At 33.3% G+C, this 16783-nt stretch overlaps 1 protein-coding gene across 1 annotated transcript; it reads right to left on the bottom strand.

Moving 5' to 3' along the window:
- Positions 1-3419: 3419 nt before the first annotated feature.
- On the bottom strand, positions 3420-15471 carry LOC127738189 (calmodulin-beta-like). The gene is made up of 5 exons (XM_052249347.1): positions 15149-15471; positions 11301-11328; positions 9895-10038; positions 8134-8376; positions 3420-4073 (listed from the first exon to the last, which is right to left on the bottom strand). The coding sequence occupies exons 1-5, from the start codon at positions 15155-15157 to the stop codon at positions 4045-4047; spliced, it is 453 nt and encodes a 150-aa protein (XP_052105307.1). The 5' UTR covers positions 15158-15471; the 3' UTR covers positions 3420-4044.
- Between the last annotated feature and the right edge of the window lie 1312 nt (positions 15472-16783).

Here is a 16783-nt window from a genome sequence, read left to right as displayed (position 1 = left end):
GATCCTCTAATTATTTTCCCCCATGCCAATGTAATTATGACATGTGTGTATTTAACGGAGTGTAGCGACAACGTGTCACCCAATTAAGTGCTCACTGAATATTCAATTTTTAATAAAGATAACATTAAAAAAAGAAATGATTAAGTGATTGTATGCTTTTTGCTCACAAAAAATATTTCAAGATTTTCAAGCGGGGGGGGGGGGGGGGGGAGGGGGGGGGGGGGGGTTCCCGAACCCCCCTAAATCCGCTAGTGTTTCCCTTCCCCATCCTTCATCTATAAGTTTAAACTGACCACCACGGAATAGCCCAATTTAACTTAGTGTCGAAAGTAGCGCTAAACACCAATCAATCAAAATCCCTTCCCTAGAATATCAAATAGTCGTCCCTTAACTGTTATTGTCCGTGTAGTTCTTATATTTATCCACCTTATCGTCCTACATGGATGTCCTACTAAGACTGTCATACCATAAAAACGTTTATAACACAGCTCACAATCTAATATATCTGCATTCATAAATTTATTAATGTCATTTAGACTAAACGACGCCATGTTTGTTATGTGCCTCTGCCGTCTAAACTACCTATCAAAAAAGAAGAGGTGGAAGAGAGCCAGAAGATCTTCCCTATTCAAAAAAACGGAAATGGACCTCTTCTGGCTCACTACCGAAGAACAAAAAAACACGCCCTAACAGTGTAATAATAACATTTAAACTGGGTGCACTCGTTTAATTATTCTAGTATAAAAGGTATTGTGAACATACTAAATTCATTGATAGATACTGAAACACAAATTAAAAAACATATTAAGTACAATTCTAAATTAAATCGATGTGATCCGTCCATTCGTTTTTCAAATCAACAAACCAGCTGTATTTAACAGGTCGGGCACATTCCCTAATACGGACATGTATTAGTTAGCATACTTATGCACCCGTCAATGCATGTATTAGTGTTTGTTTATAAATAAAGCATTTTTTTTTTATTTTGGCGATTGACCAATCCACTGAATGATTTGAAATGCATGATGGACTACTTGTCTATAACTGACACACTACTTAATTTTTCACATATTGCCAGAAAAGAACTTTTCTTACTTTTTTTTATCTCGATTACTGGTGATATCACCTCTGAATATACTCATTCTTTCAAAAAAAACTTTTTGCTGTGAGTATATAAATATATTCAAAACAAATTCCTATAAACTTTCATGCAAAAAAATTTATTTTATGAATGGACATGTGTAAAATAGTAATTAATATGTATATCCCCATTAAGAGGCCCCTGGTATACTGTAATTGCGCGAAGTCTTTGTTGTCGACAGCCAGTGACCGACACGATATCATTTAAATATCAGGTGTCCATGTCCACACTGTTATGAAATTCATTCTATAACTTTTTACTTTTCGACTGTCTTGAATGTCCCTTCGGTATCTTTCGCCTCTCTCTTGCGTTCTATTTCTCCTGCTTTAATTAACGTCATGGATGCTTTTAGATTTGTCAGTAATATAATCGCTGTGACATGTTACCGATTTTAATGCTCATGTTACTAGAAAATCCAACATCGGGTACTATTTAGACACTTTACATTTGGGAAGTCAATCCACTTAACATAAGGAACATCAAAGACAACAACAAAAAATCCTATTAATTAGAACATCTTAAACCTTCTAAGGATAACGTTTCAACTTTATTTATTGCACAAGACACCAATTGGACAGTTAAAATATGTATCTATTAGGGATAGACATGTCAAAAAAGACGACAACACAAAAACTTTTGATAATACTATTCAGAGGACGACAGATTGTGAATATAGTGATACCCACCGTGTTGCTCATGACAAGTTAAAAATGTGAGGCAGGGAAGACATGATGACTATGACCACCACAAAAAGGAACATACCTGCTCACTGTAAAACGGTCAACCAAGTTATTAAAATATACAATACAAATGATTATTAAAATTACACCAGTACCGAATAACTGGCTTCTTGTGGATGTTTACATCAGGGACTGAAAGTTTGCCATCAGTGGTATCAACTTAATGGTAGGAACATGCACGCATATACTGAGTTCAGTGCGCATGACAAATGACTCATAGTAAAATTCATTAGTTACAACGTAGTCGTAGAACAACGGCTTTGGATACTTAACCAAATATCTATATTTTCTTTAATTGAAAATTTACAAAAAAAATCAATCGAGATTTAGGATAACACGAGATAGTTGCCCATGCAAGAGCGGTATGATGCAATTTTTACAGTTATGGTTTATATTTACTTTGAGACAATTTCTCTTGCGTGTTCTACTTCATTTTTTTCTTTTTCGCACAGTTTCTTTGTAAAATTGCTATGCAAACAACCCGGATTACTTGCCCTATTTCAACATTACAGTATTTTTTGCCAATTACCTCGATGTGCACGTGGTCTATTGTCTTTCTATTTTGAAGTGACAATGTTGGTCATCTTATAACAGTATTTGCTAGATTTTATATGAAAATGGTGTTCTTAAAAGACAATTTTAGTATACGATGGAAGATGAATCATTGAAATATCCCGTATTGCGCACCACGTATGCACGTTATCGTAAAGCCATGAGTGGAGGGATAATCATACCTAGTAACGTCACAAAATTTCAGAATATTTTAAAACTTTTAAAAAGGTTCTAAATGCGAGAACAATCTATACAATATAAGCTACAACCTTTCAGTATCAGAAAAAAAATTGTAAATTCGTTCTTTTAGTATTGTTGATATCAGATATTTGTCGGGTTCTTGACCATGCATTTTATGTCGTTTGCGTAATATTATTTTATATAATTTGCCTTTGAACTCGTCGGTTTAAATGCAAAAACAATTATTAGTTTCTTTTTTGTGCTGCAGGTAACATGCGAGTATTTTTATGATTATTTTGATAATCATATACATTAAACTGATAGGTATACCATTTTTCGAGACTTTTATTTAAAAATCAAATTGTCAAAAGTTATGGTCTTATGTAGTCTAGTATTACTACATCTCGACTTCTCTCGTCCGACAGTAATACCCATCCTGCGGCAGTCCGTTCGGTTGTGTAGAATAACTGTATATACCGTCACGTCAGATTTGAATTGGGAAATTAAATCCGAAATCCGTGTTGAGAGTATGCCCCCTTTTAACACTTGAAGTTACTCGTTGCGAGGTCCGTAATTGGTATGTAACAAATCCAAAATTCTGTCCCTATCTAATCTTCTCTTTCCAGTGACAGACCGGACATCCCATTCTATGTACATCGCGATCGACCCAATCTTGTTTGATGTATAATTGTTTAATCTGATTTCATCTGGAACATTCATGTCATATTTGCAACTGGACATTTTGCAAACAACAATAAATAAATGGACTTTTAAGTGAACTGAAAATCAATATAAATCATTATCTACATGTATTCATGGTGATTCTCGGAAACTAATTTAAACCGATAAGAATGCTTAAAGCTGTTTCACGATGGACTAATTTAGACACAAACCAAATGACCTTTGACATCGGAAAATCAACAGCAGTTACCTGGATCTTCATCTGTTCAAAATTGCATGTACCAGGTATATCCTGGAGCATTTAAAAACTTACTGTACGATACGGGTTCTGCTCATCGTTGAAGGCCGTTCGGTGACCTGCAGTTGTTAACATCCTTGACATTCGGATTTGATGGATAGTTGTATCATTAGCAATCATACAAAGTTTCCGTATTGTTATATAGGTTGAACAACTGTGATTATATCAACTGAAAATCAGACAAAACAAGGACAAGCATGTATTTCACAAACAATACTATAGGTTTACTGCGAAGAAATATTGAACAATGATACTTTTCTAAAAGTTTGCATTAAACAATACATATCAAATTTATTCAATAACATCACATATCTAATGATTTTGATAGCTTTATAACCAATTCTTTGTTACATGTGCGTATGATGTTAGGACATAACAATGTTTTGCTGAAAGCACTTAGTCTACACGGTTTTTTTAAGCTGATGAAGTGTAAGTTTTGATCCAATACTTTTTCATTTACTCAGCATCACTCTGGTAAACTCTGTAATAAGCAATAATATATACATTTGTATTATTTCATTTACAGCTCCGATAAAATTAACACGTATTCAAATTTTCAGAAGAACTAAGTTATGTGTTAGTTTATTTATTCTAAACTGTACATTTGTAGAATCTAAAGGTGCTCAATTATAATATTTGTGTTTGAAAGAGAATAATACTGAAATGTATGATAACAACCTTTGGAGAGCTTCTCATTAAGTCTACCACAGTGCCATCCTACGCGACTAGTTAATAAAGCGACAGAGGACATTTAAGCGTATTGACAGGACATTTTTAGCTTGGAATGTATATCTTAGAGAACGTACGTAATGGACTTTTGATATGCCCCTGGACAGTACTGTTCAGAAAATTCCGATATAAACTGCTCCTTCTCTTTATCTTGTCTAGATTGAGGTGCTGATTCATCTATACTCTTTGTTTTAATATATGTTATTGTTTGCAATCCAGGATAACGTAAATTGCTTTGGTGACAACTTTAACATTGCTATCTTATAACGGTAGCCATCACCTATTGCAATTTTTTTTCTATTTGTGTCAACCGCATTCATTTCCAGGATTAAATAAAGTGTAAATGCAATCAAACTTAACATAAAGCCAGCATAAATTACTGTTCATGGTTTTAGTATGTTGAGTATCATTCAATCAGGCAAGTTTTTGCTAAAATGGTTACCAATTCAACACTGTAATTAGATCTTTGAAAATTGTTTTTATTGGTATTAATATTGATTTTGTTATAAGTAAATTAAAATCAAACTAAATATTATTTTTATTTACATATGCACATTCATGGATCTACAATCTGTCCATACCTGTATCTTGGCATTGCACAAGGTCATCTTTTTTTCTGACTGTTAATGACGTCTTTACACTAAATCCATTGGGTGTTGGATGTGTACTGATCGATATTTTAGTCTTAAATGCATGATGTTTTTATTAGTTGTTATTGGCTTTTTACTAGCTGTCAGTAACTGCGAGTATTCTCAGATCTGAACTTAGTGTATTTTTTGTTGTGGGATGTAGAAGTACAATGCTATGTCCGGTCTGTGTTTTTGTAAGATGTATTTATGCTTTGTAACTATCTGATGAGTTAAGCCCTTTTCACTGATTTTTATAGTTTGTTCTTATGTTATACTGTTACACCACTGTCCAAGGTTAGGTGAGGGTTGGCGCCTTCTAACTATTTTAACACCGCCACAATCTGTATGTGCATGTCCCAAGTCAGGAGCCTTTAATTCAGTGGTTGTCGTTTGTTGCTGTATATTATATTTGTTTTTCGATCATAATTTTGTACATAAATCAGGTTGTTAGTTTTCTCGTTTGAATTGTTTTACATTTGTCATTTCGGGGCCTTTCATAGCTGACTATGCGGTATGGGTTTTGCTCATTGTTGAAGGCCGTACGATGACCTGTAGTTCTTAATTTCTATGTCATTTGGTCTCTTGTGGAGAGTTGTCTCATTGGCTATCATACCACGTCTTCTTATTTTATATCATAAATACAGGTGAACGAATTAATTTGGCGCTAAATAGGGCTGTATTGTCATTGCTAAATGGGCTATAATGTCTGCGCCAAAATGTCACCTAATAGTTTTTTTATTCATGACGGATCAAATACATTGCAGCGGAAAATTGGGTTATCTCACAATGAAATTGTTCGTTGACATATAACAGCCATTAAAATATGTTATATTGTTACAATTTTATTTACCGTTTTAAACTGAAAAAAAAACATTTATTTGTTGATTCGTTTGTTTAATTCTAGTTATAATCTAAGAAGTTTTTATATTTTCTCAATGTTTTAGACGTTACGCACGTTATTGCGTCAATACCGTGTAATCAACCAGTCCACACTAATAAACAGTTTTTCTATAAAATCATAACAGTGAAGTTATATAATTTTTTTATCCATAGACTAGACTAGTAAAAACTATTCCGAAAAAAATTACAAACTGTTTTATCATATTTTACAATAGTCTAAAATAAGGACAACATATTGACAAAACGTCAAAAATATGCGTGTCAGACGTAACAGACTATACGCATAATAACTTTAGCAGGGGTGTTTGTGTTCTTCAAAACAGTGTTATATCCGCGAAAATTCGAATGAATGATATGTTTTATATATAAAGTATTACAATATTACTGAATATGCGTTCCTGTAACAACCAACGTTATTTTTTGGCAAAAACAAAAAGTGTCCATTATGGTCAGATTTAGGAAAATCTTAAGTTATCAAAATTTATAGGTTTCAAAATGTAAGATTATATGAAATTTCGTTTGTGTAAATTATGCTCACAAAAGTACATATATAGACCATATCAAAATCGAATTTTTGCAGCACTCGCACCACATATAAAAAGGCAACGGCTTCTGGCAAATGTCTTAAAAGATGTCCAATGTCGGATTTCGCGGCTTTTTACAAATAAACTGTCATTTGCGACGTTATTTATTGAAAATTGAGATTTGTTGTATGCTAAATATTGCTTTTCCGTAATTGTACTTTAACTCTACGAAACAGCTACATACTTTTTGATAATTTGCGTAGTCAAAACGACTTCGTTTTCAAAGAAATGAAATGTCTTGCAAGTTTGTCCACTGGACGATTTTCATACGTTTTGAACGTTGTAAATTCGGGACGCTATTTATGGTGGATCATCTGTATATATTTCCTCAGATAGAATTTTCTTGATAGTCAGATACTATCAAAAAGACCACAAAGTATAAAAAAAATCCGATGGCTGGGGTTGTTCGTTTAGATGAGGTTCTTTAGTTGTGAAAAAAATTGTGTATTACGAGAGGATAAACAATAATCTTTTTTCAAATTTTCAAATTTGGGGAGCGTAAAACTGCGATTTTTTTTTATTTCTCTGCAATAAGATTCATATGTATAGAACTTGAAAGCGTGGCAATATACCTCTCCATATCATACAAGGCTTGTAAACATATGAGATGAATAGAATTAACCTTTTTTCTGACAATAGTTTCATCTCTTAATCTAATTGTTCCGTAATTAAAGAAAGTACAGTGAATTTTATAAGCAAGACCCGTTTAACTTGTAATTCCCGACAAACATTTTTTAATTAAATCAAAATATATATCTTCTTCCTTTTCGGATCAAAATGGGGAAACATTGCATTTTATTACGTTTTATGTCAATTGGTCTCTGGTAGAGAGTTGTCTCATTGGCACTCATCATACCGTATATATCTTCTTTTTCATATAGACTTATGCATTACCTAAATACGATATATTTTGTTGTTTGTTGCTTACGTTACTTTCAGTGGGAAATATTTCATGCATATTCAGTACAACCAAACATTAAGAAGTATCAATATTGATGTGCAAAACAGAAATTGCAAGCGAAATAAAAAAAATATCCCCAATATAATCATGATAATCATTAATCGCCGTAAAACGTAAAAAAAATGACGTTACCATTTGAAACGCAATATCGTGCGTAACGTCTTAGGTCTCGAGTATACCCAATGAAGGTTATTCTAGAAACATGTATCATGCACACGGAAATTGGTATCATAAGTTATCTTACTACTACCCGGTCGGTAAGTATCAGTCCACGATGGTACCAAGGGCTACCGCACTGGCATGATTTAAATGGTATTCATTTGTGCATTATTGATAATCCTTTCGTTCTTTCTTGTGGCTGTGGTTTTGTCTTTTTTATATTTGACAAATAATTTGAATTGTCCATTTTGACCTTGTATCTTCTCATTTTTTAAGCACAAACTTTTTCCTGTCAATCATGTTTCTACATAAACTCGTACACCAAAGACATGATTATATAAAGCATGACTTTGGAATTTAAAATTGACAAATAGCTCGAAAAATATCATTAAAAGAGGAAATTTACAAAAAAAGGTTAAATCGTGTATGTTTATCAAGATGAGTGTGTCAATCGGTAGTAAAAAAAAATCATAAAGTTAATTTAGTACGTGATGATAAAGTATTAACATCGGTGATTTGCACTTTTATTGTGATTTCATACTTTTTTAACAGTAATAAGCATTTGTAATATTTACACACCTTCGTAATTGATAACACCATCTCCGTTTGTGTCAGCCTCTTGGATCATGTCGTTAATTTCATCATCTGTCATTTTTTCTCCTAAATTTAACATTACCATTCGCAATTCCTTTGCTGTTATTAGTCCGTCGCCATTTTTGTCAAAAAATAGGAATGTTTCACGAATTTCGTCTTCAGTTCCAATTTCGTTCATTTTGGATGCCATCATGTTTAGAAATTCTGGAAAATCAATGGTCCCGTTACCTACAGTGGAAAATTTGTCAATTAAATGAATATACGAAACTTAAAATATGACTTTTTTTCCTGCACACCAAGATCAGTAGACTTTTATGGTGGCCGGTTAAGGCCATTTCGCGTTTTCGCCCTTCATATTCTGTAGGGGCGAAAACGCGAAATCGCGAAGTCGAAAACGCTTTAACGCGAAATATTTTTCTTTCCGATTTCGCGTTCTCGACTTCGCGTTTTCGCGTTTTCTCCCTATAGAATATGAAGGGCAAAAACGCGAAAACGCGAAATGGCCTTAACCGGCCACCATAGACTTTGTAACATGCATTCTTTTTTTTGAACATTGAGTATTTGATATTAAGATTTTTTATATTATGATATCTATACATGAACACAAGGTGGCAATCATTCCACAATACCCTATGTTTAAATCAAAGAACTTAGATTGCTAATATATAAATAATGCCATCCAATATTCTTATATCAGCGACTGTGATTAGCAGTGGATAACATTCAGCAAAAGTCATCAACATCGTTGGAAGATACCATTAAACCTGGGTCTAAAATACTAAAATACTATGTTTTGTTTTATTCCTGCATGTGGAATTATGTTTACTCAATAAATTCCTATTTTTTCAAAATTTAGTGAATCATTCGACCACTTAAATATGATATCTTGATCCCTGTTGTAAAAGTTTTTTTAGGACTAAAATATAACGGTCATTACAATCTGAGACGTTACTACAAATAATTCATGCGCTTATCAAACAAAGAGTTATGATCTTCACAAGGAAGATTCAACGAAACATCACAATCCAGGAAAGGAAAATTAGATTTAAAAAAGTAAAAGTTAAAAGTTTATATCTCTTATATTATAATTTATAAAAGAATAACCGGAGAACAAGTCAAATGTGTGACGTTTCATTTTAAATCCAACGTAATGGTACTAACGCCGACTTCATACATCTACCAGAGCAATCTCATTTTGGTGGGTCACATGGCTTTACGCCACATTTATATAAATACATGCCCATTATATGTGAACTACCTTCACTTTGACAATAATTTACCTCTCCGATGATGAAAACTTTTCCCCAAATACAAATCAGACAAACTTTTAATAAAACTTCATTATAAAAAGTGATTCATTGTAGGCATTTTAAAAATATACAGCTTATTCCTTAGGGAGTTAGACAGAGGGGTTTATCTAATTTACACCATGATGATCATTTTATTGATAATGCAAAAGCATAGCTTGAAGTACTTTAGCAGGAGGGTCTTCTACAAACTTAACGTTATGAAAGACAGCATGATAAATGCAAAATATCGAATTACATTTATTGACATAATGGTTATAAGATGTAATAAACACTTTTAATTTCGTACGAGTGAAGCGCTTTTTGTAGATTTACCCTCATCAGGAACTCTCTAACATATACATTTGAAAGCGAGGGATCCGTAGGTACGCTGACACGTTAGAAGTTAAATATAGGTTGTGAATGACATGTGTTTCAGTAAGACAGATGATATAATTACCGTCTGAGTCTACTGCATCAATCATATCATGTAACTCGGCTTCTGATGGATTCATTCCAAGTTGTCTTAATACAGTTCCAAGTTCTTTTGTAGTTATCATACCATCTCCATCTTGGTCAAAGTTACTGAATACATCTTTTAATTCTGAAATTGAACTTTTGGATTTTTTTATTCAAACATTCAATTATAATTGTTTTTTGCAACAACCTAGCAGTGAAGTAAAATGAATACAAAATATTGACAGATACACATTGTATAAAGAAACAATTATTATTTTCCATACCTGTAGAGATTTTTAACTTTCTTATTACTTTGAAGTTAAGATGGTCGGTAAAGCATGATTACAAGGTATGTCTTGTTTATGATATTTGGAAGATAATCAGACGGAGAGTATGTTAATCTAAACTGTCATAAACATTTTGCCTTCTGATTATTCAATAGCAAAAATAGCATATGTTTTTGCATACATTTTGTAGGTATGTATATAATAATTCCACTTGTGTACTGCATTTCTCCGTCAATGTTTATATGATGTAATCTGCAATAAAGTTCTCGTTGAAGTGAAATATGAGCTATTTCGTAAAACCATAGCAAAGAATCGTATTGGTGCTATATTTCAACATATAAAATGCATTCATCAGAATATGTATTGACATTAATTTCTATATGTAAACACGAGAAGTGTTATTTTGAAGAAAATCACAGTAATCATGTACTTGGCAAATTAATGATATAGACTGGCATCGTACAATGATAAATGTTCTTATGCCCTAATGGTTTCTTCCTCCTGTTCGTGTCTTTGTAATGTGATTTTATATTTGTAACTCATAATCCCTCCATAAGCTTTCATCAGTGTGTGATGTGAATGACTGATGGAAACGTACTCGTTTTTCGTAATTCATAGAAAACAAATTAATCATGTTTTACACGTGCTTCTGTTGATATCTATGTATGTTTAACATTCTCCTACTAATGTTAAGATTTGAAGTTATTTAACAGTATTGCTTGTACGAAGCCTTTTTGCAAAAATAATGAGCTGATTCACCCAGAAACTACAAAAGCTTTGGAAATCTTAACATTATTCAAATTTTTATGGTTATAGAACAGAAAACATGTGTGATGTTAGTTGTAGATCCTATATTTCTACTCCGAAGATAGCGTTGTCCCATTGTTTACTTTCGAATGTCTGGAAGTCTATATTTCGCGTGCTTTTATTTACATCATTGTTCCATTGCAAAAAGCTTTAGATTTGTCAAAAAGTATTGATGACTTTTTAATTATTTTAAATTTCTATGAACTTTAAGCATGTTTGTCAGTAGTTAGATAAGCTGAATAAGTTAGGGTGGTCTACCTAAGTCAAAGCAGATAAATGAACATACATTGGTGAAACTTATGTCTAAACTCACCTGATATTGTTCCTTCGTCTAACTCCGGCTAGAAAAAAGACAAACAAATAATATTTTGACAAAAATGTTTCATAACATTTCAACACACTCACACACAAACACGTATGATCACATATACACAGACTTACGAATCCATTTTATAGCGTACAACACTCCAGAAGTAAGTTTAAGAAAAATATTAAATTATAAAAAAAACAATTATTATACAAGCACTGGCTTTTGATGAGGTAAATATGTGGTTTTACAGACATTTGAAAAACTGATATTCACTGAAGACGGGCCGAAGTGAATATTATTTTTTTTCAAAAGTCAATTTAACCACATATTTACGGAAACAAACGACAGAAATTTTGTTATTCCATATTCTAAGAGAAAATGAGTATTCAATAACAATTATTTACCAGAACCAACTGTACATCAAACATTTAACCATACCTATACATGTAAAATGCGTGACGTGTATCAAGGTGAATTTTTTTCAATTTTCTTCAGGTGAATATGCTTTTTTTTCAAAATCCAATTCATATAGAAAAGACCTACTAAAATAATACCAATATGTAATAGATGTTTAATAAATTTTTCAGAGAACACACATTCTTCATAAATATCATTTATAAATTGTGACAACACATTGGCAACATGAAAGACATATTGAGTCAATGAGGTCATTATCAATATACAATTTTCGTATATTGTAGGAAAGTAAATAAATAATTTGTATGAGCTTTAGAAATAAGATGAGAAGAGAGGCTCGTAGAGCTTTTCTCCTGTTTCGTAGAGAGTACAAATACATTTGATATGTGTGCTCTCATTGATTTTAATCTTTAAGTTTACATGTCGATCAATTTGTTTAGTGTAAAGGTTCCTGTTTTCTTCAGAATTGTCCCCGTTACTGATGGATATCAAAACGTCAAAAAGCATAGTTGCCAAAAGCATTTATCCGTGTAAAATATCTTTTGGTGTAGGCTTCACGGAAATAGTATTTTGAGATATTTAAGAGCAAAGCTCACAACATGATACCCCCGCCCCTTGAAAGTCAATGATTAGCAAATAGAAATGGAAACTCAAACATAATTCGGATTAAAAAACAAAATAGGGGTTGCTTATTATATGGTTCAGATTCTGCGAAAGCTTCAATAAACTCTAAGATGTGAAGGAGGAGTTATGGATACAAATCGGTACAGCGTTAAGTCCCAGATTTGCTAAGGAAACCTTAAAATAATTCGGATAAACAATAGGAAGTGAGTCCTGGCGTTATATGGTGAAGATTCTGCGAAAGGTTATTCAAACTCTGATTTGGTGTTTTGCTCATTGTTGAAGGCCATACGGTGACCTATAGTTTTATGTCATTTGGTCTCACGTGAAGAGTTGTCTCATTGGCAATCATGTCACATCTTATTTTTATATTTCAGAGAAATAGTGGATACACTTGTGTACTGCATTTTGCGGATATATCACAAAGTCCATGTCATGCCAAAGTCAATACAAAAAAAAAATCATTGGAAGAAGAAAAGATATTAGCGGTACAAAAGTACGTCGTTTGAGATAAGTAAGATTCGGTGATCAAAATCTTATCAAGTTGTGCATGGAGAAGTTGCGGATACAAAAGTGAGACAGAACAACGAAAGGACGGACAAACAGATGGATTCCACATCACTATATACTAGCCGTATTAGAAAGAGAAAATATATACACAGATACTTTTGCGCGTGTACTTTTTTAGTACTTTGATCATTAAGTACTGAAAATGTACCAAGATAATGTAGTAGTGATGTGGTACCTGTAAACTATCTTAACTAGTTCATTGCCATAATTTTACAGAACTGGATTTTTACTACAAATTTGAATTACCAGATTTGTTTCTCAATATGGATAGTTGTATGAAGGTACAATAAAACAAATAGTACTTCTTTTTTTAATCATAATTTGGATGGAAATTTTACTAAAAGTGTATTATTTAAAAGTACTGAACTTGTACGAACAAGTTTTGTACCTAAAGTGTACACACTAAAAGCATAAAATTTTGAGGGTTGCTGCTCACAAGGAAGCTATTAAACCAAGGGTTCCAAGTGGTGAAGTTGAAATCATCCCTTCGTAAGTTTTACGGACGCCATCACGAGTTGGTTGACCGTTATGGAATATCCGTTTCACAGATGATACCGGATATGTTCCTAATGTCGTAACTACAATCCCGTTCCCTTTTCCCGAATGTGACCTACCGAATTAGAATTATTACCGGGTTTCTACTAACATGAGAAACACGACGGATCCCACATGTGGAGCTGGGTCTGGTTGCCCTTCCGGAGCACCTGAGATCACCCCCTGTTTTGGTGGGGTTCGTGTTGCTCAGTCTTTGGTTTTCTATGTTGTGTTTTGTGTACTATTGTTTTTCTGTTTTTCTGTTTTTCTGTTTTTCTGTTGGTCTTTTTCTTTTTTAGCCATGGCGTTGTCAGTTTATTTTTCGACTTATGAGTTTGAATGTCCCTCTGGTATCTTTCGCCTCTCTCTTACTTTCAAATTGGAGTACAAATCCAGTACTGTGAAATTATGGCACTTATATAGTGCTATAGTTTTGAAGTAATGAAAAAATACTACTGTAACATTATTTAGGTACATTTTAAGGACATAAAAAATTACACATGCAAAAGAAGACACTTACACAGGTTGGAATTGAAACTGAACTTCAAGTTCGAATATTGAAAGGATATTTAGAGAAACACTACGACCAGCATCGGAAGCCTCAGAATATAAGCTGTGTGATAATGTAAATAAAACCCAGTAATTGTATACTCAGAATTTGGAAAACGAAAGATCAAGTATCTAGTTGCTGCCAAAACAAAACCGAGTCAGATTATATATGTGGCAACACTAGTTTAGTTATGTTAAACATTTTGAATAATACCAACTAAATAAAAATCATAAGGGAATCGTATGAACTCTAAATTAAGAGTGCATATCATCCGACATGAGAATAACAAAATACAGAACAAAACAAATTGAACATACCATTAAGAAGAACAAAAATCACGTTTTTTTTAACTAAATACATAATCAAATAAATAAGCGAAATGTACATCTGAGGTATCATATGTTCAAAAAGAAGCGTGACAAAAAGTTTTTAAAGATGTTTTTTTCTTAATTTATACACAGAGTAATATGAACATCAACCTTCTCGTCGGTAGTAAAACTAATGGTGAACTAGAACCTCAACCTACACGTCTTATACAACATTATATGATTGTATGAAAACCTCAGACTTTCTACACCTCTTTAAAATATACAGTTATGATATAAAATTTAATATGAACTTTTTTTCAGAAGCTATAAACTAAATAAATGGAGAATCTGTCCATGGGACACAGATGATGTCCCCGCTTGCATATAACGTTATAAAAAAAAGGACATATAACTCAAGAACGGTAAAAGTGACGCCACTCAAAATGAACTTGGTCTGAGTTTTGTAGTTATAAGCATTGTGTATAAGTTTCATAACATTTGGTTGAGGCAAACTTAAGTTAGAGAACGGAAACGGAAAATTCAGCAATTTTTCCATTTGTAAAGGAGCATAACTCTAGAACGGTAAAAGTGACGCAACCCAAATTCAAACTTGATCTGTGTTTTGTGGTAATAAGCAGTGTGTATAAGTTTCATAGCATTTTGTTGAGGCCAACTAAAGTTGGAGAACGGAAACTAATTTTGGGACGTACAGACGGACAAGGGTAACACTTAATGATTTCTCCGCTGCGGCGGGGCATAATAAAAAGAGAACAGATGTATTAATGAAAATGGAAATTACGGTACAATAGATAAGAAAATATTAGAATATAAAAAAGTAATAGAATACTCACATATGACATTTTAATGATGAATTAGTAAAATCTCTTAAAGTTCAAATCCATTTCAATTCAAGCATTACAGTATTATACATATTTTCATTTTCGTTGCAACATTATTCATCTATAATTCACAACTGGTCAGTCATAGAATGAAAGTCATATATCAGTCACAACAGGCCAGAAATCGTACGAACGATGGTCATTTATATGTCACAACTGGTCAAACATAAAACAATGGTCATCTAATAGTCACAACCATGTGCTTCTGACTGTTTCAATCTTACATAGGAGGCAACTGTGACACATCACCAACATTAATTGTTGTTGCTCCGTCAAACTCAATTAGTATATAATAACACAGACGCACTGTTAATTCACAGCCAGCATGCAAAACATTCATTAATAAATATTGTATATAATAACTTTCATTTTCAGCACCGACTTCCCGAAACACTCAAGGAATTAAGCATCACTATATCACAAGGTACATATGCATTGTAATTGTAATTAAGTCTCCCAAACGAAGTTTGGGAAGACTTATTGTGTTTGCTCAGTTCTTCTTCTTCTTATTATTATTATTATTCCTCTTCCTCTTCTTCTTCCGCCGCTTTTAAATTTGAACTTGTCCGCACCCGTTCTCCAAAATCGCTTGTCAGATTAACTTAGGGTTCCACAATATGTTAGACTAACTGTCTAGTGGTGCAATCAGGGTTTTGTTTGTGCAATGGGGTTTATAAAGAGGGTACTTTGACGGGCAAACATGAAGGAGGGGTTTACTATAGAACCCTATGGGATTTTATTTTTTTAAATTTTCAAATGATTATAACTTGAAAACAGTTAGTGATAGACACAATTTTTATAATTGAAAATGTTCTAAATGATAAAGCACATTAAATGAAATAATAAAAGGTTAGTCCCCAGGGGTCACCCCCACCCCCTGCCACCCCACCCCCTGCCATTTGAGAAAGTTCTAATATCTTGTAAGTGGTCAAGATCCCCACCCCTAAACTATATTCTGGTTTGTCATGCCAATATGATTTGAATGATATACAGGGTTAGTCCCCAGGTGTCATCCCGACCCCCTTGCCATTTGAAAAAGTTCAAATATCTTTAAAGTTCTCAAGATCCCCACCCCTAAACGATATATATGCTGGTTTGCAATGCCAAGATGATTTAAGTGATATACATGGTAAGACCCAATGGGTCATCCCCACCCCCTGTCATTTGAAAAAGTTCAAATACCTTTAAAGTGGTCGAGATTCCCACCCCTAAACCATATATATTCCTGTTCGTCATGTCATGAAGATTTGAATGATATATAGGGTCAGTTCCCAGGGGTTTCCCCCACCCCAGTTTTCTAATATATTGTGAATGGTTGAGATCCGCACCACTAAACCATATATTCCTGTTCGTCATGTCTCGAAGATTGTAATAATATATAGGGTCAGTCCCCAGGGGTTCCCCCCTCCCCAAATGTTTTAATATCTTGTAAATGGTCGAGATCCCCACCCCTAAACCATATCTTTTCCTGTTCATCATGTCACAAAGATTTGAATGATACATAGGGTCAGTCCCCAGGGGTCCCCCCACACCCAATGTTCTAATATTTTGATAAAGGATCCAGATCCCCACCACTAAACCATATAT

The sequence above is a fragment of the Mytilus californianus genome, unplaced genomic scaffold (genome assembly GCF_021869535.1).
Source record: "Mytilus californianus isolate M0D057914Y unplaced genomic scaffold, xbMytCali1.0.p SCAF_4, whole genome shotgun sequence".
In the NCBI taxonomy this organism is placed as follows: domain Eukaryota; kingdom Metazoa; phylum Mollusca; class Bivalvia; order Mytilida; family Mytilidae; genus Mytilus; species Mytilus californianus.
The sequence above is the reverse complement of the archived record's forward strand: the minus strand, read 5'-3'. Positions and strand labels throughout refer to the sequence as shown.